Consider the following 24,440-nt stretch of genomic DNA (forward strand, 5'->3'; position numbering starts at 1 on the left):
TGACTGGCCCAGATGCTTTTCCACTGGGGACCCACTGTTCAGCATGAGTGCCTGTCAGACCGGGCCGGGTGATTCTCAAAGGATCCGGAGGTCAGCCCAAATCCCATCTGGTTAATGGAAAAAATCCTTTCAAACTGGATTTAGTGTCTGCAGTCAACTCAGGCATGCAAGTATATCAGAGTACTCAGTCCAGGTGCAGATCTAGTGGCCCTAAGTGCCCTTTTGTTAGTCTGAGTGGTCTCAAGTGGCTCCAAAGTGCTGGTCCACTTTATTTAGTCAAATATCCTGAATGTGTTTCTGTACAGTGCCTTAATATTCAGACCAGGTCCCCCTTAAGTTCATCACAGTGGCCATCTCATGAGTCTGACCCCCCTCCCCCCTCTAATCAACTGAGGCTCATAGAAAACAAGACAGATGTTAAATTTTCAGTAGTTTTATTGAAAAATGCCTCCTCTGTTCTCAGAAATAAATAAGAAAATAAGGCTGTGGGATTCACAATCTGCAGTTCAAACATGAAGCAGCAAAACCATTTCCATAGTCTTGCACGCAGGTTTCAGCTGCATTTGATACTGAGAATGACAACAACTATATTCTGGTTAAAACAAAAAGAAATGGAACAAAGAACATGTACTAAATATACACCACAGACATGCAATTCCACCTTGGGTAAAATTAGCTGTGACGAGATAAAGGAAAACTGATAAATATCAAGTCTATAGAGATAAAAATGAAGCTGTGTGTAACTGAAATAATGAAAGTGAACCCGCTAAGAAACGACAGGGTTATATTTAACAAACTGGATGACGTCCCAACGTTTTCCTCCCTCCGCTGCCATCGCTAGCTTTGTTTCAGACCAGCTCGATGCAGATATGTTACAGGCAGAAGACACAAGTGGGAAAGAAGCTCACAGGTTTGTTTGCATGGATCTTAACATAGTTTGAAATCTTGCTGACAGCCCCAAAACTCCCTCCCTCTGTCCAAACCCTTCACCTGCCACAAATATGAATCTTCACACGTGTTAACGAGGCAGTTAAAGGGGTTTTCCAATGAAGCTGAGGTGTCAAACCTCCTTTTGGTGCATAATTCCAACAACAGACAGGTTAAACAATGTAAAAAAAAGAAAACGAGGACATGGCTTGTCTTATGATGTTAGTCTTTTGGATGCCTTTCTTGATAGTGATCTCGCTTGACGCCGGTTTCGCGACACCTCATCCTCCTCTGGTTCTGGGACTACTTGGGTGTCGGGTTCAGGAGGGTATTGGCCTGCTCGGAGATAGTGTGCGGGCCAATTGGACATGAGTTGGCAAATTGTCTCAGCATGCACAAAAGACCTGGCTGCAGTGTAGTTTTTGTGTGACTGCTAGCTGAAGCACTGCTACAGACGCTTAGGAAACAACAGGGGCGTGTCCACAGCACCGGGCGATGTTTGGGGTAGGGCGGGTCCTGTGTTGTGTTTCAGTTGGTTCCCTGTTTCTGCTCATTAGTTTGCAAAAAGATGAGCCAACTAACAAAAACTAACCTCAGTCTGGCTGAGGAGGTTTGTCTACTTCAGTATTTGAAACCGTTGGTGCCTTTAACCGGCAGGATGTGGCACCAGCTGTGCAGGGTCAAACCACATCTGCAGCAGTTTGGGTAATGATGTTTTTTTTTTTATAAACACAGAAAAGCCACAATTCCCTGGTTTCTGTTTATCAGCTATGAGGATTTACTTCTGCTTTCTCATGTTTAACAGCAAACAATCGATCAGTGAATTGTAAAATAGTCACAAGATTAATCTACAACAACAGAAAAAACATGAGTTGCAGCTGTAATTCACATGTGGTGAAGGAATAAATCAGTTTGCACAGTGCCCGTCAGTTACAGTGTGGAGGTCATTTGTGGAAGGATTGGAAGGGACTAATAGCAGGGGCAGAGGTTTCTTAGAAACCTGGACGACATCGTTTCACATGTTTCTGTGGTCTTTTTGCATGTTGGAGGACCAGAATGGAAACAGTAGATTGTCATAACTGATGCTGCAGTTAATTTGGTTTCGTCTGTCAGATAAAGCAGTTCAGTTTATGATGCATGTTAACCAGCTCTTGGATCACATGACGGAAAGTGGTTTTTGTTACTGGCACTGCCTGGTTGCAGAATCTCTTATACCATGATGTAAGTTTTCCTAGGATTTGTTTATTTCTGTAAATAAACGTCTCTGACAGTACACGGGGGTTTGGGTTTGTGGTCGGCCAACTCATGAGACACAAATGTGTCTCGTTGAACTATTCTCTGTCCCCAGTCCTTTATTAGTGATAGGAAATGTAGAAAACATTTCAGCAGCCTGGTCTCTCTGTTTGGTTAAGATGTGACAGTTTAAAGGTGTAGAATTGAGTCAGGCTGGGACCTGGTCTCTGAGGGTTAACATGGCTTTGGCTTGTTCACATGGAGAGCGTTCAAAGCAGCCGAAGGACTCACATTGGATCCACGTGGCCTTCTTCCTTCTCCTTCCTTCCCTAACCCTAACCCGACCTCCCCTGTGTTAGCATCTAAAGCTAGCCTGTTGGTTTTGGTAGCATTAGCCACCTAGCACGGTCCTGATTGGACCTTTGGATTGAATGGATCTGACTGGAGGAACTGGAGCTTTGTGCCACATTAGCAGCTGAACTGGACGGACACACAAAGCTATGATGGAACGAGTCGTGTGCTGGGATTGAAGGTTTCACAGAAGCTCCTAAATTTTCACCAAAAACTAAATGTTTAGCTCAGAATTTCTCTCTCGGTACATTGGCTGTGAAATTAAGGCCTGAACCAGGAACCTGTCAGACGTGGACACGCCCCCATGTCAACATTGACTTCATCGCTCACTGAATTACAAAATAAAACTACTAAACATTGAAATAAAAATCAAGTATGAGTTTCCACCAGCATGCAGAAACCTCTTTGGGACTGTTAGTATTTTATAGCATACACTTACAGTATCACTGCTTTGCAGAGAGAAGCAAAGTACAACAACAAAAAAAAGAAAAGGAAACGCCGGAGTCTTAGTTTTTGACAAATCTAAAACCTCTGGGGAGTGATTCAGCGCGGCTACAGACGAGGGCAGGAAAACCCAAGCTGATCATAAAAGAGGTGTTTTTGTTGGCATTCAGCAAGCAGCAGGTTGTTTGCAAGGCACAAGCTTTAGGATGTTAAAAGTAAATGTAGTGGGCTGGATTCAAACGTCATTTACAAGGCACAAATTAGTTTATTTACACGTCACCTGGAGAGAAATGCTGTTAACAGAGTTGTTGCTACTGTGCTGGCAGTTGCACTGGTTTCTCTTACAAATCCACCGTTGTTAGTATTTGTTTGGGCTGTTTGCTGCTGCTGTTGTTTGGTGCATGCTCCTCCACTGACACAAGGACCGATGCTGCTGCAGGTGGTGTTTGTTCTACTGGCTGTGAGTCGATGTTAGTACGGGGTCCCTCTTTGTTGTTGTGTTTTTCAGCACAGTTTGTTAATGGTTTCCTTTGGCAGTTATCCTTTTAACAGCTCTAGAGCGTGTGAGCAAGTGTTTCAGTTGAGTTTGGTTTTTCAGGAAGTCAGTGAAAGCAGCACAGGCGGCATAGAAATCTACTATGGTGAACCTGAAACAGGCCAAAGGATGGAGGGTGTCAGGTCATAGCAGCAAACAGCAAATCAACATCTGTAAAGTTCTCTAGGTTCCAACACTAACAAACTTCCCAGAGTCAGGAAAGACCTTCAGTTTTATTTTGGCTTAGCACCAAGACTGGAAATGTTTTTCATAGGGGCCACAGGATTAGAGGAGTCTGATATTTTACACTTGTTGTCGACAAATCCCATGAAAACACCAAACTAACAGGCCCTGATGTCTTTTTTAAATCAGAGGTGACTGCATGCTGCCTCTCACACCTGTCACCTTCTTAGCCAACAGGTGAATGAGCGTCCAGTGTTTGGGCTAAGGTGGTTTTATTAAGTTTCATGAGCTCAGATAATCAGGTCTTATTTGACTCTGGGGCAGACAGAAACCAGTTGAGCTCCCAAAGTGTTGGGGTGTTTCCTTTAGAGCTCTCCTGAGTTTCATCCCAAGCTGACTGAACCTTGGTCTCTGTTAGTAGTTACAGTCTAGTTTGTACTGGTGGCCTCATGCTAAGTCCCTGAGCAGTTCCATACGTACCTCCGTATCCTTGTCCATTGTAAGGAATACCAACACACTGAGAAGAGTCGCAGTATCCGGGAGGTCCGGGAGGCCCGCGGACTCCAGCGTAGCCTGAGCGTCCAGGGGGACCACGAGGTCCAGCGGAGCCTGGAGGGCCCGGAGGTCCTGTCCTGCTTTCTCCTGGTGGACCTGGAGGGAAAACACAAATGGTAGTTTAGATGAGAATAAGATTTGGGGGTTGGTGTTGACTGGAAATGTGTCGATTCTGCTGTGGTCACATTTTCCAGTACGTCATTAGGGATAAAGCCTCGTTAAGTCTGTGCGTCCGTGTTGACAGGTGAGCTGATTAACATAAAGAGAAACTACGTCAGAGTCCATGTGAGAGATGGTTTTTGTAGCTGTCGCTGGTTTTTAAATGATTTTTCAGGACATTTCAGATCTGTCTCAGCTCCAGATTCTCATTTTCTTCCATTTGCTGCTTTTCTTTGTGGTCTGTGACACTAAGCTGAGTCTCGTTTCAGGCCTCTGATGACTTTGACTTGGATTTTGGAAAAACTATAGAACTGGCATTTTCTAAAGATAAAAAAAAAGCCCATATTAGACAGGATGGTGGTGAGAAGAGGCAGGGACTCTTTGTTTATGGTTGGCAAATAATTTGACATTTACCCCCCAAAATTTGGTAACGTGCCGAGTTTGTGAGTTTATTTTGAAAATTATATGTTGTCAGAAACTGAGGCTCGCAGCGCCTGTTCTCCGTGCAGCTGTGGTTTTTATTATCGTACTTGGAAATTCAGCTTTGGATTTTATTATATTACACTTCAAACCTCAAGGCGATGTTTTGTGATGTCTGAACCAAGCAGATAATTATAGCTCAGTATCATCGCTCCAGCTGCACGCATAATAAATTAACATTATGTATTGTTGGTGACAGTCTCGAAGAACAACCTCTGGACTAAAGCTAAACTGTGAGGGAGGAAAGGGAAGATGCTGGATTTGCTGACCCTCTTCTCTCTCTGCGTTATGTCTAGACATGGACGGTCGGCCTGGAAAGTTTCCTGACTGGTCGTCATCTCCTCGCCGTCCTCAGCATGTGTTGTCAAAGAGCCTGTGCTCTGCTCGTTTGCTTCAGAAACTAGTGTTCTCCTGTTTGGCAGATTTGTGTGAGGAGCTGATTTTTGCAGGATGAGCTCTATAGGTTAAAGGTTATGGTCCTCAATGCTTCATCTGTGATGCAGGTAATAAATAATGCTGTTCAGAGCGAGTCTGCAGTTTGCAGCATGAATGGTTTCTAAATATGGTGAAGAAAGGAGCTAAAAAAAATAACCTCTATTTCCAAACACCGTGTGTCTGTTTTGTTTGGCCGACCGAGCACATCCGCTCACTGAGAGGGTGAACTCTGACCTCTGAACCCGAGCTGGCAGTGAGAGAGGAAACACCTCTGATTGATACTGCTCTGGCTTTAATGAAAACAAATGAGGAACAGTGCAGATGGAAATCTAATGTGACGATGCCTTCGGGCTGCTGGCTCAAACAGACTTTGATTAGTCAGTGGCTCGCCCTGTGCTTACAATCCATTTAAATGGATGAAACTGTTATTTATGTCCATCAGTCTGCACTGAATCAAACTGTTTTTGTTAATTTATTTAAAAGAAAAAACCTGAAATCTGTCTTTTAGAAAAGTGTTGGGAGCCTCTGGCAGCAGCTCCAGCTCCAGTCTTCTTGGATCAGCGTCCACACTTTGGATTTGGGCAGTTTGATCCAGGCAGAAATGACAATTTAACCCATGTAAGATGTGCAGAGTGAGACTGTGGGCTAAGTTTTGTTTCCACTGTAAAGGTGATGTTGGGATATTTATTTATATATTATATATATTTATTTCTTTCATCCTGCAGGTTGTGGACTGTCCTGTTACCATGACAACAACTGAGAGAAGGGACAGAGCAGATAATGTACAGGTGAGTTCCCCGAATCTCACACACCTGTACACCAGCGGTGAACAAACAGCCGTCACTTTAGCTGGTTAATACATTAAACCTGTGGGGGTTTCATGTCAATGATATTTACTAAATGTATTATTTGAAATTTGACTGGACAATGAAAACGGAAATTAATTAATTTACAAATGAAATAAATACGTTAGTTTCAAAAAGGATTCATGAAGTCCTGTGTAAATAGTGGGACTTAAAGAACGTATTTACAAATCCATGTTTAAAAGAGAAATAATTTCCTTCATAATCTGCATGAACAAATCAGGTAGAGGCTCCAAGTGCGTCATCTACAATCAGCAGCAAATAAGTTCAGTCACTTCTACATGGACGTAAATTAAATAAACCCTGGATTGTTGTAAGTTAGACTCATTCCAGGGAGTAAAACTGAGCCAGGTGTGTTTGTGTCTCTGACTATAGAGGGTTTACTACCTGTCCAAACAACGTTTCAATAGTTTTCCTGTGCACAAGAAGAAAACAGCTGCAGGTTAGTGCAGCTAGCTCTTAGCTACTGCTAGCTGTTAGCCACACTATGTGTCTCTTTGTTTTCCAGCTTGGATTTGACCAACATTTCACAGAGATTCCCCCCTGACCTGTACAGCTGACAGCTTTATTAATGTTATCATACCACTATTGGCTAAAGACAAGTTTGCTAACTACCATCCAATTAAGGCTAGCTCTGGCTAATAGACTCTAAGTGACTGCAGCTAAGACTTAGCACCAGTGTTGGACTCATGAACACAAGCACAGCTCAGAGTTTACTCACTTGAACGAGGTATTACTGCAGTACACATGGACTGTACTTTAAGGGGCTAAAAGGACCAGCAGCAGGAACTGGCCTTTTAAAAACCTGATTTGTTAATCCAGATTATGAATTCAACCATTTAATTCTCTTTTAAATGTGAATTTGTAAATTGGTTTAATGGTTAATATTTACGTGGCCTCTGTACCCCCCCCCACAGGTTAGTGTTAAAGCTACTCACTGCTGGTGTACGATTCTCTCCATAATAACCACAAGGTAGAAGAATAACTGGCAACTCTTGTTAATGTGTTAATAGTTTTATTTATAACATACAGAGGTTAGTTGCATTCAAAGAAAGAAAGACTGAACTATGATGTTATTATACTTTAATAATTCATGAGCATCAGTTGGTAGTTTCAGGGCACAATTGTCACACATGGATCTGATTGCTCTGCTCACAACCTGTCAAAAGTCGTCCACCAATAGGAACAGACTTCTAAAGTAAAGGCCTGATACCTGAGAGTCCACCTGATGCTCACCAGGTAAAGTTCATTAATGTTGTTTATGATGTACATACAGATACAGACACTGGTGTGTGTATGTGATAAACTTCACTCTGTCCATCCATGTTTGCAGAAGCATCAGGTGGACTCTCAGGTATGACATGTCATGAGGACACCTGGGACAAATCAGGCCTTAACAGCGATAATCTCATTGGTCCAAACAGAAGTCTGTTCCTCTTGGTGGACCACTTTTGACAGGGTTGTGGGCTCAGTGTGAGCAGAGCTGTGCTCTGAAACTACCAGGTGATGCTGGAGGACTAAAGGATAACAGCATATTGAAGAGCGCAGGGAACATTTCAGAAGCTGCCTGTAAATCAGCAGGTGTTCAGGAATTAGTTGTCAATATGGCCAATAATTTGATTGATTACCAACTAGTTCATTATGGAATATTGAATGATTTGAAGAGACGTGCTTGGAAACAAGTCTGTAGCTGTTACAGAGCTGTACAGATGTTCTGCTCCAGCTGTTTTGACTGTAGCAGCTTCAAAGCCTCTGATTGGTCAGAAGGTTTAAACACCTTGACCAGTCCTACGAAGCTCTGCTCACAAAACCTGACCATGCAGTCAAAAGCTAAATGTACTATCTTATAAAATGTAGTCTAGAGGAACACACCTCAGTCACTTACTATTCCATAATGCTCCAAAACTGCAGCCCACAGTAACTAGAGAGTTGGACTGAGCAGGAGCTGGGTCACTCAGAACCCGCCTGACAATCACTGGGGGGTTTCAAAGTGACAGGATAATGTAAACGTAAAATATAAATGGGGCCCTCACTGTATCCATGGAAACACCATACTTCCTGTTCCTAGTTCATCACTGATTGTGACATTTTCCAACATACGGTGTAAAACACTAGTATTTAGATTTAGTTTGTCCAGGAGCTCGACAACTGGGAGATGATGGTTTTACAAGAAACAGGATGCATGATGTTGCCATGGATACAGCATGGGCTGCTTTTAGCTGATATTTGTTTTGGGACATCAAAATGACATTAACTATTAATATTTTTCAGACACCAGTCAGAGAATCACCGATTCTCCTGTTGTGAAGGTTTTAGACTGTGGGCTGCTACTGAAAGACTTTTTAGAACCTGGTGATTTTCAGGAGGCAGTGACACCAGGCCCTGCACCACTGGGATATCTCCTAAATTAATGAGTCAAGTCATGCTCTGTTGGTGTCAAACCTGAAACGGAAATACAAAATGTCTGCTCATCCTCACCTGCCTCTGATTGGCTCTAACTGAGGTCCAGCCAATCAGGTGCAGAGTAAATCTTTGCATCTGTAACAGTGAGGCTGCAGACAACCAGAACAGCTGCAGGCTCATGGAGCAGGGGGTTGTGGGTAAGTTAAATGATTGAGATGGAAGTTTCAGGTGCAAGGTTCACATAGAAAGTGATGCTGCTGTTAAAAACCAGTAATTAGCTTATATAGTTACCTAGGTAACAAGCTACTAAGATAACTAACATGTCAGGCTAGTTGTTGCTATGCTAGTTTTCAGTCCAGACTGCTGTTTTTACTTTGGTCTAAAAAAGTGACTTTGATGTTCAATAAACCTGAAACACTCATCTCAAGTTAGAGGTTGAGTCACAGGCTTCTAGTTTTTTCTTCTTGAAGTCCAGTTGCCGTGACTCGACCTCTAGATAACTTCACCTGGAGGACTGAGAATCACTTTCATCTCAATCTATTTGTCTGTGGCCTCTATCTTGTGCCTGGTTTCACCAAACTGTTAAAGATGCAAAGATTTACTCTGCACCTGATTGACTGGACCTCAGTGACTCAGTTGGAGCCAATCAGAGGCAGCGTATGTGCGGGTCACACCAGATGGACAGTTTGCATTTCAGTTTGACACCAAATGCAAAGGACTGTTCCAGTCACAACAAACTGGTTCAACAAGGTTCTGTAACGTACCTGGGGGCCCTCGAGGTCCCTTCTGTCCGACCACCGACTCTCCTCGGTCGCCTTTCTCTCCTGCAGGACCTGGAGGAGCACAGAGGTCAAGGGTCAGTCCTGCAGACATGAATCATCTTGAACTTTATGAACTGGCACTTTGTGTGTTTCTCGTTGTGATAAAAGTTTGGGCTGAAGTTTATCAGGTTTGTGTCCAAGCGAACACCTGAACTGTCTCAAACAGCAGCATATTATTGCTGATGGTTTGCGCTGCAGAACAAATAATCACTGTGCTGCCTCTTGTGTTTCAGAAACCTCCCTGAGGTCGTGTGTGCTGACTGACGGGCTCTTACCTCTCTCCCCCTGCTGGCCGGGTAAACCAGGACTTCCAGGGAAACCGTTCCTTCCTGTGGCGCCAGGTTCTCCACGAGGTCCTTGACTGCCGGGCGGTCCAGGAGGCCCCACGGGGCCTGGGTTATTGTTGCGGTACATGCCGCTGGGGATCTGGTTCAGTAACGTGTTGACACGAGTCATTTGTGCTGCAGAGGAGAGAGGGCAGATTAAACCAAGGCTGCAGCAAGTGGAGGGTGATGGTACCAGCAGAGACCAGGGAGCTGTGGACTCTGGGTCTACTCACCATTTACTAGCTGCTCACAAACCTGCCTGGCGATGGACCGCATCATATTCTGCGGAGCAAAGTCGCCCTGGAGATGAAACGGCGAGATTTAAAACTAAGGCTGTTTTAGCAGATTAGTGTTTTTGAATATGTTGTCTGAGTTTTATTACAAAGGACAGAAATTTGACTTTAAAACCTCGTGGCTTAAGGAAAGTATTTCCTGATGTTTGTGCACCTTTTTCTTGGAACCTTCCTTCTGGTTTGTGTTACCGTCAGTTTGATTCCCTGACTGTTTCCTCTGATCTCACCTCAGTTTTACTGCATTCAGGGACTATTCAGTGCATTTATACTACATTTCCCATGTGTTGCATGAAACATTAGTTATTTATGTCAAACATTTGTCCTGATCATTCTTAGTGTCCCAACGTTCCCTTGTTGATTCTGTCCAAAACAAATAGACTAAGAAAATAGTGATCCTAAAATTTACTGAGCTGAACACAGACTCCAAAATTCCTATTTTCTTAAATTAAATCAACACAAACTGCCACATCAGTCTCACTGTGTAAACTGGGAACAACTGCAGCTTGGAAATAGCTTTTTTTTTTTTTTTTTTAATGAAACTAAATCAATAAAAACCTAAATGACAAAAAATGTTTTCAAATGATCTCACTTTGGATTCGACTTTGTCATTTGATAAAAGCTTTAAAAATAAAAAATTCAGATCGACTCACTCGCTCTCCCTTGTCTCCTTTGGGGCCGACTGCACCCTGAAAACACAAACACAAACAGTTTAAACCACCGAAACTCGGACGATGCTCTGACTGGACGTGCAAAGCCGCCATGACACTCACGGGAGGACCAGAGCCTCCGGGATTTCCTGGTTGTCCTGAAGATCCAGGTTGTCCTGGAGATCCTGCGGGTCCCTGCACGGAAACAGAACAACGGTTTCTTGTAGACCACGTGACCTGAATCATCAGCAGCTTGTTGAATCTGCTTTGAGGCCCTGACTGGGTCTTGCTGACTGTCCAACGGGTGTGTCAAAGTCTTACCATGGGCCCTGCGGAGCCTCTGGGCCCAGCCGGTCCTTCTTTGCCCTGAGGGCCCTGAAATGAAAAGATGAGGACTTACAAAAGTGAAGGGATCCTGTTTGTGCTTAAATACATCAGGGCGTGGCTGTGCACGCACTCACCCTCACTCCAGCTGGTCCGATCGGGCCGGCGGGGCCGGGAGGACCAGGTAAACCCTGCAAACACAGGAAAACAACTCAAATCCAACCGGGTGGTTTCAGTGCCAGATTTCTGTGTGTTGAACAGTAAATCTCCTTTTCTGCTCTAATTTGCTCAGAATCCCTGCTCACTATTTTTATTGTGAATCCTCTCTGGTCTTTGATGCCTTGGCATAAGGTTTACACAGACCATAATATGTTCCAGATCCTTTTTATTGGCCATTATAAACCAGAGCCCGCATGGTCTGCAAGTCATTAAACTCATGTTCCTATAGCACACGGTCACCTGCAGCCTGCCTGCTCCATTAACATCAACAGTCTGAATCATGGGGGGGTGATGAAGGCCGCGTCACCGGTTTGATCCCTGTTTCAGGGACCCTCAACAAAGCAGGGCCCTAAATGTCCCCGAGCAGGGTGGGAAATATTCCACTCTGTCATGAAGCCACAGCAACTGGTCAATTATCCAAGAAAGTTAATCAACAGGAAATGAATTCGCAACTTATTGATCATTTATCGATTAAGTCACTGCTAAGTCATTTCTCAGAAGAAGCCAAGAGCTCACTACCTCCTGTCAATAGTTGCTGCTTTTATCTTATTCCACCTTAGAAAACACGTGTAACACGAACACCGTCACGGCCTGGCAACACATCAGCACCGAATATCAAAAACACGAGCAAAAACAGAAACGTGCCGCAAAGACCGGAACGTGAGCAATTCAGAAAACAACCAGCAAATTAAGAGAAAATGAAACGTTGCAGCTTTAACCTGTTTGGACGGATCTCTAGTGAAATGATTTGGTGGAGAAAGTAGCTGAGTTAAACCTGCACAGGTGTCACACAATAACTGGGCTGTGTCTGAAATCACTTGGTCACTTCAGCCTGAGGCAGCAGGCTGCACAGTAAAACACAAGGAGCTGAACCTGTTGAAATGGCCAGTTCTTATTTTTTATTAAAAATATTAAAGAGAGAAACTTTGACTTCCATCTTTAAGCAGAAATCAAAGTATTAAACTGATGGCCGTCACTCAACATTTCAAAAACACGATCCTGTTCTTACTTTCTGTTCTGAATCCCCGACAAAACAGCTTCGATTAAGACGGTGTAGCTGCCGACCAACACTCCAACACCACCGTTAGTCAAGGCGACTTGTTCTTGGCTCGATCTCTGCAGATAAATTTAAATCTAATACTCAGAAACCTGCTGCTGACCGACGCCCCCCCAAAGCTGGAAAACGTCCACGAGGCCGGACGCCAGACTAGTAGTCAAACTTATTTATTATAGTTTTTCAAACATTAGAGCTGCACTCACTTTCTGTCCAGGTAGGCCCGAGTCACCGAGGTCTCCCTTTGGTCCAGGACGACCCTGAATGCAGAAAAAAAAAAAGATGAATGAGCGAAGCCACGACAGACGAGTCAGTTTTGTTTCATTAAGGTCAAATTAAACTGGGTGTGACTGTTAGTAGTGAAGCTATAAAAACTGCACTGAGGTTCTGGACTTGAATTCAGATCTTCTGTGACCTTCGTCGACTCATTTCTGTTCAATGTGACTAAAATCTCTCCTGCCCCAGTGTGACCTCCTCAGGTTTATCTTTGGTTGCTAACAGGCTTCACACTTACAGCCTCTCCTGGAATCGACAGGCCACTGGGTCCCTGGGGGCCGGGCAGACCCATGGGCCCGGGTGGTCCGATATCTCCCCGTGGGCCGACCGGTCCCTGTGAAACAGAAACAGGGTCAGATAATTATTTAAACACAGGAGGACTTTGTTGGCGATAGGACTCCCCTGTTCAGGTATGCTACCTCCCCTTTGTGTCGGAGACAAACGGCAACAAGACTTTTAATAAGTGGGATCAGACAACTGAAGAGTCCAGCTCAGAACAGTTTCAGCGTTAACAAAAAGGTCTGGAGGACGAGGACGACAGCAGAGAACTTTTAAAGGTACTTACAGCAGGACCGGCCTCTCCTCTTTCACCCCGAGGACCTTTGATGCCAGGGGCTCCCTGACGAGGAGGAAGAACAGTCATCACATCAAAACAACAAAAACAACAGAGGAGTGTTGAAAATATCCACCTCAGGGCCCCTGAACACGCATTTCAACCTAAACGGCCTTTTTCTTTACAGGTGCATTAATGATGTCACCCAGTCTGATAGCCATAGGTAACCAGAGCCTCTCAGCTAAACTACGAGCTTTGGACTGGGCAGTTTGTCCCAACCAGGCATCCGTAGTTCACGTTTAGGGAACAGGTGTGATGGGAGGGGCAAAGAGCGGGAAGGAGGGGCTTATAGTGGGAGTTTGTTTGGGTCAGTAGAGCCTCTAGAAAAAGAAATTAGGCAGAGGAGCTTTAAAGTGCATGTTTCAGATTCAGGTCCTTACCACTGGCCCCTGAGGTCCCGGCAGCCCCGTGCGCTCTGAGGTGCAGGTGCAGGCGTTGGGAAGAGACGGACACTTCAGCTCATCTCTCTGTCGGCGGAGGAAACAGCAGAAATATAAACATGAATCTCAAGAAAAGAAAATTCAGACCCAATTTAAGTCTGGACTGGAGTCAACATGCAGCAGGGTCCACATCACTTTGGCAGCAGCAGATTCGAACAGATCAGAACAACAACGTTCTGACTGTGTCCCTGAAAAATATTTCCCAAAGCTGCACGTGGCTGCGGAGGGAAACAGTTCTGACAACATTTGTGCAGATTGAACCTTTGCAGAGCCAGAACTGGGATCTGCGAAGCCCTCAAGGGACGTTTTCTGGAGCGGCTCCAACAAATACCAGAAAAATCTGTGGGCACCGTGACGGCACCTGGGGGAGTTTCCAGTAGACGGGGGGACGTTTTCAGGTTCAGACTCCAGCACAACAGCAAAATTAAGTTGTTGTGAAAGGCAAACTCCAGAGAAGCAGATTAGGAATCTGAGAACAGGGCAGAGGATGAAGGAACAATTGGTTTTGGTTATCAGAGGATCATTTTTTAAGCGAACCAAATAGTGGCTCTTTCCAGGTTTGGTGAAGTGAAGATCTGAAAATTGTCAATAATAGTCAGTGAATAAGAGATTTGAAATTGTCGTGTGCGGTTTGGGAGCGGTGGACTGGATTTTAACGCCAGTCGCTTCCTGAGTGTGAAGGAGACCTGTCGGTACCTTTGCACAGTCAGGCTTTATGCTAAGCTAAGCTAAGCTAAGCTAAGCTTTAACAGACACTGCTGTAAGGCCTCGCTACTTTCTCTTCGGTGTGTGCTTGTTTTTAATTCATTAAGGTTTTTAAAATGACTTGGAAATGATTTACTGCCTCTAACTTGTACATGTGGCAGCTTCAGTGAGACTTTGGACTTTGGTTTTGGAAGAAAACTGTTCACATTCACAGAAAAACTGAAGCAGCCAAGAAAAATCCTGCTACAATAATGATAATATCTTTTCTCCTTTCTCCCTGGATTTAATTTGTCGTGATAATTTGATGTTTTGGGCTTTGTGGAAATGTAATTAGCCATAATTATACATCGTTGGGGTTGAAAGAATCTGCTCAGGGTTCACAAAGTCATTTTAATTTGACGCACACTTGTTTTGTAGACTGTGCAGTGGGTGGGGATTTCCACTGAGTCCACACTGATCGCTTCAATTTGGATCATTTCATAATTGTCGGCAAAACGGCCCAATCAAGCAGCTGTCCCTGCTGTGCAGCAGTCCAGATAATACTCCCCCGAGAGCCGAGTCCGTTTCAGAAACGCCCACAACAAAAGCTGATACCTGCAGCAGTTTCATCAGCAGCTACTCTGCTGAATGATTCATCGCCTCGAGTCATTTTTACCAAAAACCCCTCTCCATGTTGAACTGTGTTCAGAACTGATCAGAGACCTGACGTCTGAACGCACCTACAGGAAATGCCGCAGGTCAAAGGAAAGTCTGGGTACTGAGCCGCAGTTCTGCTTTAGAGTTTTTGGCTTCAACTGAAAGTGGCTCTCAGGTTTGAGCACAGTGAAATCAGAACATTAAGGTAAGTGTCTGGATGTGGATCACATTCAGTCCCGTCTGGTTATTTTTCGGTCTCACTACCCGTGATCTTCTGTGGAGCCTCAAGAACAGACCGGGACTGTTCTGGACCTGCAGCCGAGCGTTGCAGCGTAAACACACTCATCTGTTTATCACCGTCAGGAGGCTGGAATTATTTCCACTGCAGCTAACGAATCCATTCTCCCACAGTCTGGACACTCTCTTACAAAAATGTTTAAGAAAACCCAGGTGGTCTGAAGATGACCAGTCGACACAAGATCCACCACACGTGGAAAACAAAAACACAAACAAACCGAGGAAATACAAACTTGAGTTCTGGAGGTGGTTTTTGCATTTGGAGCATAAAAACCTCGGCATAGACTTTTTCCATTTGATCACAAGTGATGGAGTCAACGTTTTCTTTACTTACAGACCAAAGAATGTGCATTGAAAGCACATGTCTAATCAGGCCTCGATGATCCACACAGTCTGCTTCATCTTGGCAATAATTTAGAGTTTTTTGATATCAGGGAGGATAATCTTTGGTCAACTGGCCAGAACCTCCATCAGTAATTTCTATATTTTGTAATCCAGCTGGAGCAGAGAGCAGAGAAGATGCTCCTCAGAAGTTGATTATCTGGACACTGCAGCTGAAACTACAGCCAACAGTCAGTGTGGGGGGTGCAGGTAGACTCCCTACACACAAGTAAGGCTGCCGAGTCCATGTTGGGTCTCCTTACCATAGATGGGAGGTCACAACATCTGTCCCTGCTGGTCCAGGCCAAGCTGCAGACAATGTCGAACATCTGGAGCTGGAACTGCACAGAGGAAAGAAAACAGTAAAACATGGAAACAGTGTAGTGGTACATGTGTCTGACACGGCGTCCACAGCTCCCAGAGGACTCTCAGAGAAACAGCAGCACGGCCAAGTCCCATCAGCCCCAGGGAAGAAAGGAAGCGTCTCATATTAACATACAGTAACATACAGTTTGGGCCCAGGGCTCAGTTCAACGTCCACGTTGATAAAGTATAATCCCACGTTCTGTTCTAATATGCCAGAGTCCTAAAGTTCCCACCCAGAAACCAGTTGGTGTTTAAACTGTTACCAAACTCTGTCCACCTTCAAACTTCGACAGCAACATGGAAGGAGTCTGTGGCTACTACAGCTCCTTTACCTCAGTGACTCAGTGACACATTTAAGCTGCATCCACATCCCAGAACCTGAGCCCTTAAACTGCCACCATGCACAGACTGAACTGACATGTGAAGAACATCATCATTTGTGCTCAGTCTCCTCCAAAGCTGCTGGGTTCCCATATGTTCCTTCCAGTTTGGCTCCATCAGAAGCTTCTCCATAAATGTCCAACCAATGTGAAGCGTCCTGGTCTCTCCACTGCCCCCCCTCCTCCATGTTGATGTTTCCCACACTGAACGATGACGACAGGCGACGTGTGCAGAGGAGGGAGACGGTAAAACGACCACATGGATTCTGATCAGACAGGAATCGGATCTAGGACCACATATGCAGGTGGACCAGATCTGATCTGAGAACATCTGGATTGGTCTGTGGGAACATGAGGTCCGAGTCTGTGCAGCTGAGATGTGGACGCAGCTTTAGTCTCACACAAATCAAACGCAATAGTTTTACACTCCCCACATTTACCAGCTGACTGATTAACTGTGATGTCACTGTGATGTCACAGTGTTATTGTGTGTTATTGCCAGAGTCCTTACAAACACCAGGAAACTGGACCATATCACACCAGTTCTCAGACCACTACACTGGCTTCCCGTTAGTCAAAGGATAGATTTTAAAATCTTATTGCTAGTTTATAAAGCACTAAATGGTTGTGGACCAAAATATATCCAAGATATATTGGTTCCCTATGAGGTTTCCAGACCCCTCAGGTCATCTGGGACAGGTCTATTGTGTGTTCCCAGAACCAGAACCAAACAAAGTGAAGCAGCATTTAGTCACTATGCTCCTCACTTGTGGAACAAACTTCCTGAACACCTGAGGTCTGCTCCAACTGTCAGCTCATTTAAATCAGGACTGAAAACACTGTTGTTTACTGCTGCCTTCGAATAATTGTTATCTTTGTTTTCTTAATGTGCTTTTATGTTTTATTTTAATTTACTTTACTTGATTTAAATTTATTTTATGTTAAATGTCTTTATTTTTAAATGCTCTTTTCAATGCTTTTAATGCTTTTAATGCGTAGTGTATGAAAGGTGCTATACAAATAAATTTGCCTTTTCCTATTGATAATAACAATAGAATAAGTGTTAAGGTGGTATCATACACCATGTCCAGCCCTAATGAACTGAAACAACATATTAAGTTACAAATCCTTAGAAAAGGTGGATCAACTGGATCTTAAAGTTAAAGTTAAATATTCCTGTGGACCGGATGCTGAGCCCCGTATGATATAACGGGTCCCACAGTGTTTCAGTCGGTGCTCCTCGAGGTGCTAACATGTTCTACACCGTGAAGGTGAAACCACTTTGTGATCCCTGTTCAGTCATACTTCAGGTTAGTGTCCTTCCTCACTTACAGTTGCTGACTGTCCTTTGGAGCCGATGGACTTGGACATCTTGCCCAGAACCTGGTAGCCGTCGCTGGACGTGTTTCCAGCGGCCTTGATTTCCTTTTCAGCCACTTCTTGGCAGTCGATGTTGAGTTTGACGCCGGTGGATGAAACCAGGATATGGAGCTTCAGAGAGAAAAGGAGAAAAAGGAGCAGAGATTTTATTGACACGTTCTTTGTTCTGTGGCCAAGTCTTGTGTCTGGTTTTTATTCTGATGGCCTGCAGATTATTAGGTTAATGCCGAGCCTGGCGCTGCAGCCGGAGCTCCATCGTCTCCGCTGGAGTTGTGTTTAGTGAAACGCCGCTGGAATGTACGAGGTATGTACACACACACACACACACGCACGCACGCACACACACGCACACACACACACACAAACACACACACACACACACACACACACACACACACACACACACACACACACACACACACACACACACACCACCCTTCCCTTCATTCAAAAGAAGATGTTCTGAAACATGGACAGAGAAAAACTCAAGCTCGGTCAAATCAAACGAATATGATGCATTTGTCTTTTGGCTTCTCTGCCAATAGGAACAGTTTGAGAACTGGAAGTCAGATCTCACTTATTCACTTTGGCCTGAAAACTGTAACTTTTATCATTAATTTCATTTTCCAGAAAACGAAGCTTCTATCTCGACTGAGAAACCTAAACTCAGGATATCGGCCAAAACCAAGCCTGAACCAGTGCTCGCTCTGTCACCGATCAATTCTGAAATTAACATGAAACTGAAGAATAAGTCTGTGTTTATGTTATAACAACCGGCTCTACATACAATTATCCTCATGAAAAAACATGATCTATTTGCTCAGACTCATCTCTTCTCCCTTTCCTCCAAAGACCAGCTGGAAATCCATCAAGTGCTGGACGTCAACTCTCCCAGAATTCCTTCCATCTCCCTGGAAGACAAACTGGAGCATCTTAAACTGCTTCAACTCATGAATGTAAAATGAGTGAGGCTACAGTGGATATATCTCCATTATACCCTCGCAATACCAGAATGCATTTCTCCTCGGTCCTCAGACCCCCCTCGCCACATCATGATGTCATCCTGCGGTAAGCCACGAGCGCTGCCTGTACAATAACTTTTCCTCGAGGCCGGCCCCTCTGAGGCCGAGGCTGCTCGGAGTCAATCCAGCTGCAAGGAGGGAAGAATGTTGCTTTTACAAAACCACAGCGCCGCTTGTGGTCAGGCGGCGTCGGCGGGAGGCGTGTCTAACGGAACCACGGAGCCACTGAGGCGTCCAAGACGGACGCTTCAGATCCCGGGCAGCTGTCGTGAAGTCGGCAGGTACTCTTAAAGACAAACCTCTGTGCGGACCCTGGACTTCGCAGGGTTTGGGTTTTATCAGCCAGTAACAACACCGCTATGGTCACACTGAAGGTGCCAGCATTTGAACGTGATGTGGTTCGTGCCAAGTGTTTCACTCACACTTCTATTCTCGTTGGGCTGGAAAAGATTTAGAGGAAAGTCTGATACATTTTTCCTGTAAAACACAAACTGATGGATTAGTCACATGTGGATCTCTCTGTCTCTCTCTCGTGGATAATTTCAGCGATTACTGGCCACCACACCTGCCAAAACAAAAACCTCGCCAAATACACACTTTCATTCACTTTTCAAGCTTCTGGGGCAGGACTGCAGAGTCTCACTTTGGGGATCTGGTTTGATCAAAACGGTCAACCTGACCAGAAACGAAACATAAGATCCAGACTCTGTCCAACTTCTTGCCCATGGGGATCTCACATTAAGGATTTAAGGAATTAGAGATTTGCTATTTAGGAGAAGTCGATGGATATTCTAAATTATCATTAGAACAAAACCGATAAAAAGACTAAGACCAACCCTGAAAGTCTCCTGCTAACAAGTCAGGATGCCTCCATCAACACACACACACACGCACACACACACACACACACACACCTTGTTTACTGGGACTCAGTCCCACATCCACCGTCCTTTTCAAAGTGTGCTGACAGCACAAAGTGGTGGCGACAGGAAGACACAAAACAGGACAACAGACGTAACCTGAGGTGTTTTGGGACCAGATAAACGTTTTCATCACTCTTAGAACAGCTGGGTAAAGTTCCCCCTTTACTGTCTGCACTGCAGGGGCTGAGCATGATCGGACTTCTTAGTCACTGTCCTCAGGAACCTTCTTTTTTACTCCTAGTTCAGGGCAAGTTCAAAAACCACCAGTAAAAAAAAAAAACAAAAAACCAGTGTTAGCCTTTAGCTGCCGTTAGCTCTGTAAAACAACCGTGATAGAAAATAGGAAAATAAAGTCAGACCAATGGACTGACTCTTAAGTCCAGGCTTTACTGAGCCTCTGTGTGGCTCCAGGACTTTGGCAGGTCTAAGTAAAACTAAGTTCTCGTCACCTCAGTGTTCCTACTGGCCGTACGAATGAAGACACAGGGTGTGCAGTTCTTGGGGAGCTCTACTTTGGGTTTGTCTATAGAACTGAGTTCCAAGAACTGTTCGGTCCTAAAACGCCTTTTGTTCAAGCTGGGTTCTTTAATTAACCCTTCGCTCTGAGGTCTGGAGCACTGTTGGAGTTACGGACTGTAGGTGGTCATTTCTCCTGAGGCCCCTGCTACACACAAACTTTGTCTCTTAAGGTTCAAGGAGCCAAATAAATGTAAGAACCTGCCCTGGATACGACAATGAAAAACCAACAGAGGAACAGTCTGAGGCTGAATTAAATCAAGTCTGATGGATTTATAGGAACAGATGTTTTAACACGGCAATATGAGTAAAACTCTCCTCCATGGCAATTTTATGAATTCAGGAAAATGCTGCGCTGCATATTTGTTGTTTTTTCTAGAAACAGGAACTGAGCAGCTGAGTGAAGCAATAAATCAGCTGAGTTCAGGGATGGATCTTAGACGAGTAACGATCAAATACGTCATGTAAAGGTGACGCATCTGTCTACAAGATCAGTCTCCGAGTCTGCCCCAAGAATGTTGGACACACATCAACGTGCTTTGTCCACAGGAGAGCGCACGAGCGAGGCTGCCACCCGAAGGATGTGCCACTTACTGAAGCATTTCCATGATGTCAGGCCTCAAATTAACCTGCAAAAACATTTAAATCACCTAAATTCAGACGCTTCATGGAACTGATTTTTCTTCTGACTCACTCCCTGGCAGGCCCGTTCACCTATTTCTCTGCAGCTGGCACAGATACTGACGCCTGATAGTTCAAGTTCACAGAGAGGACCTTCACCTGCCGTGGGGGTCCCGTCAGGTACCCACGACAGAGCTCACTGTGCTCGGTGAGGGGCTGCCGGGGGGAAGGCCATCAGTGAGCCAGATGTGGTGATGTGGCGAGCCCTGACATCTCAATTATAGAACCAAGCATCCACTCACGGGGGGGGGGGGGCAGACTTTCTAATCTAAAGCTTGTTTTTTTCTGTTCCTCCAGGCTGCCGGAGGGCTCGGTGACAGATCTGAACTCTGAGCTGAGCGAATTTTAATCCCATCTGGATTTTACAAGAAGACATTTTCATGTCTTGTGTTATTATGTGTTTACTCAAAAAGTCCCTGAACTGCCTCCACTCTCCTGCTTGAGCGAAGACAGAAAACAAACAAACAAATTAGATCAGAACTAAATTATGGCCGGACCTGCCCAGAGGAGCTGAACTGTCGAGGGCAGCACAGGTAATCTGCACACAATCAGTCTCAGACAGTCTCCACTACTGTTACAATTTGCTCACTGAGGCTGGTTTTAAAGCCTACAGAGTCATGCTGGGAGGTAAAACCACAGCGCTGCAGGAATCCCCCTGCGGTCGGCCACCACAGGCAGCAGAGGTAAGAGCGAGTGGCTGCCCCCAGCTCAGAGGAGACGGAGGGTGGGAAGCTCCACCTCCCTGCAGTTGCTCCTCAGCTGCTCTGAAGTCATTGTTTAACACCAAAGCAGACCCAGGACTTTCCAGGCGAGCGGCCCACAGCAGGGACTGAAGTGCCTTTTTATCGGCCTGCCCTCTCACAGGGGTTTATGGGTGCTGGTGATATATGACGTCTACCAGCACCACAGCACATCCCTGACTGGAGACTGTCCCAGCTCCACTGAACACACTTACTCAACTACTGCACTTCACTTCAAATTTGAGGTACATGTACTTTTTACTGGAGTATTCACATTTTACACAACTTTATACTTGTACTCCACTACACCCCAGAGACAGGTACTGTACTTTGCACTGCGCCCCATGTGTCTGACAGCTGCAGTTCCTATGACAGATTTTCATCCCCTTCAAACATACGAGACCTTGTAGAATATGATGCTGATGAAGTTATTTTAAACATCTACTGCAGTAAAGTTCAACATTTACACTGATGGAACAATTTTTACTTTGATACTTAAAGTACATTTTGCTGACAGATACTCATACACTACTTAAGTAGGATTTAAATACAGTACTTCCTCTTGTATTGGAGTATTTTCACAGTGTTGTACTTCTCATGTTACTGCAGTACTTTGGCCAAAGTCTCAGAGAAACAGAAGAGCAGCTTTTGTTTTACTGCTGCTTCTCTGTTGGATCGTGTCAAAGACATTAAGCTGCCATAAATCTCAAGCCACCATTTTGTTTGAATAAAAATATAATTGTTTTTTTATTTAGTTGTTTTTTGTTTTTGCACTGGTGATTGATTCCAGTTGCATCGTTGAACTTTAAGACAAACAAAGTCTTGGTGGTTTGACAACGATTTTCATATTCCTCAAGAGTCGGTGTTTCTTTTGTCTTCCACAAAAATCTCTCTATCAGGCCAAATCCGAGTTTTTCAGGCACAGAGAAAAGAAGACAGCTTTGTTTTAAAACTCAAATAAAAATAAAAATAATAAAAAATTGTGGAGGGACAATTTTGTGCCAGGACAGTTTTATCTTCAAACAGTCGAGTTAGCGTTGGTTTATTAGGAATTAGTTTGGAGAAAGACACACAGGAGGCTGGTTAGAAAAGTCTGTCTTTAAGTTACTCTAACAACACTGACCTTTCCTCTGTGTGACCTCTGACCTCTGTGTGACCTGTGAGCAGAGCTCTTTGGAAAAAACTCCAACCTGGACACCACGAGGACTGAAACCTTCCTCAATGATCAGCAGAGAGTCCAACGCTCGTCCATTACAGCTCGTCTCTCGTCAACAGGAAGCTGGCGTTAAACTGAACCACAACGGACGGGACATTGGGATGGATTCCCCATCGCTGAATGAATTTCTGTAAACGCTGTTACACCGTCTAATGGAAGCAGACGGCTCAGTTAGAGAGTTTGAACTACAGACACAAAATGGAGCCCAGCATCACTCAGCTCTGTGTTTTCCACCCTGCAGGGGACCATCTGCCTGTTCGAGCTCACATAACGCCTCGGCAACACGTCCGTAGCTGCATGTGAAGCGCTCTGCCTATAATGCACAACACATTTGGAATCTCAGGCATCCACAGAGTCTGTGCAGCCTCGGGACATCCAGCGAGAACAAAGCAGAGCCATCTGATTAATATCTGAAGCCTCAGTCAAGCCTGAAAATGTTATATAATTCCAACATTAAATACATATTTGACTTTTAACTTATCCAGAGCTCGGTGCTGTAACATCCCCGTAGTGTGTTTAGTCTGCTGTGTGAGCGCGATGAAAGACACTGGAGGAGGTTTGTCAGTGTGTTGGTTTCAACCCAGCGATGACTGACACGTGTCTGTCTGACGGGCTGCGTTTACCTTGTGGAAGCTTCCATGGAAAATCTTCTTCACTTGATTGTTGTCGAACGTGACTCTCTGGATCTCGCCACGCTCGTCTTTGTTGTAGAACGACACGGTCTGGCTGGAAGCTGAGCACACACACACACACACACACACACACACGAGTTACACATGAGTCTGTGTATGTGTAGGAACTCAGGTCTACTGTCAAATAAACTGTGATGCTGTTGCTTCAGCTCAGGGTTTGTCTTATTCATAAAAACGTTAATAAAATCGTTAATTTTTACCTGGATCAGAACATCTAAGCTTCCAACCCTGATGTGGTCGTTTTGACTCGAAGGTCAGTTTTAACCCCAGTATGTCCTGATTGGTTGATGATGCCTTGCTCACAATGAACTTTTACATCTGTTTACATTCTGCAAACATCCTGCTTGTTATGTCTCTGTCCAGTCAGAACCATTTTATCAAACGGATAAACCTACACTGGTGAATCAGAAGATATTGTTCAGTTACATTTTGTTAGGCCCCACCTGCCAGGGAAATGCCCACATCCTTAAAACCTCCAGGGTTGTTTTGACGTCCCACAGGGCTGAGGAGCAAACTGATGGGAAGACTGATCTTCATTTGCCCTTTAGAAACTAAGACAATGTGGTTTTGTTTTACGTGTAAAGAGTTTTCATAGCAGGACACAGTTCAGTCAGTTCAGTTCAGTCAGGGTTCGATAAGAAGATTGATACCGCTCTGAGAGCAAATAGAAAGCTGGAGCCTGGAGGCACTTAGCTCAGCACAAAACCTGGAAACAGCTAACATTAACTTTGACTTTTCAGTGTCCTCATCTAACTCTCTGCCAGAGAGAAAACAAGCATATGTCCCAAAATGTTGAACTATTCCTTTAATTTTATAGAGTTTATTTCTCCCTGTAGATGATGTGAGCCTCAGTGCCGTCCAAGAGCTTTTATCCAAGAATCAAAACAAGCCACTGTCACTGCAGGACTTCTGCTGAGCTTCAGC

The 24,440-nt window shown here is 44.6% G+C and overlaps 1 protein-coding gene across 5 annotated transcripts in view; it reads right to left on the bottom strand.

Annotated features, from left to right (window-relative positions):
* Window positions 1-417: 417 nt before the first annotated feature.
* col12a1b (collagen, type XII, alpha 1b) overlaps window positions 418-24,440 on the bottom strand; it is a 100,895-nt gene continuing 76,872 nt past the window's right edge. For 4 of the 5 annotated variants that reach the window (XM_026329560.2, XM_026329557.2, XM_026329559.1 and 1 more), the window contains 16 exons: window positions 23,448-23,557; window positions 17,679-17,837; window positions 15,864-15,941; window positions 13,522-13,608; window positions 13,094-13,147; window positions 12,767-12,862; window positions 12,459-12,512; window positions 11,117-11,170; window positions 10,977-11,030; window positions 10,779-10,850; window positions 10,659-10,694; window positions 9,949-10,015; window positions 9,665-9,850; window positions 9,333-9,401; window positions 4,154-4,324; window positions 418-1,263 (listed from right to left, as the gene is read on the bottom strand). In XM_026329560.2, coding sequence (XP_026185345.1) covers window positions 1,142-1,263; window positions 4,154-4,324; window positions 9,333-9,401; window positions 9,665-9,850; window positions 9,949-10,015; window positions 10,659-10,694; window positions 10,779-10,850; window positions 10,977-11,030; window positions 11,117-11,170; window positions 12,459-12,512; window positions 12,767-12,862; window positions 13,094-13,147; window positions 13,522-13,608; window positions 15,864-15,941; window positions 17,679-17,837; window positions 23,448-23,557 — 1,469 coding nt within the window. In that variant the 3' untranslated portion in view covers window positions 418-1,141. Of the gene's footprint in view, window positions 3,603-4,153; window positions 4,325-9,332; window positions 9,402-9,664; window positions 9,851-9,948; window positions 10,016-10,658; window positions 10,695-10,778; window positions 10,851-10,976; window positions 11,031-11,116; window positions 11,171-12,458; window positions 12,513-12,766; window positions 12,863-13,093; window positions 13,148-13,521; window positions 13,609-15,863; window positions 15,942-17,678; window positions 17,838-23,447; window positions 23,558-24,440 lie in introns of all 5 variants that reach the window. The other variant, XM_026329561.2, reaches the window with a different exon arrangement.

The sequence above is a fragment of the Mastacembelus armatus genome, chromosome 24, assembly GCF_900324485.2.
Source record: "Mastacembelus armatus chromosome 24, fMasArm1.2, whole genome shotgun sequence".
Classification (NCBI taxonomy): Eukaryota; Metazoa; Chordata; class Actinopteri; order Synbranchiformes; family Mastacembelidae; genus Mastacembelus; species Mastacembelus armatus.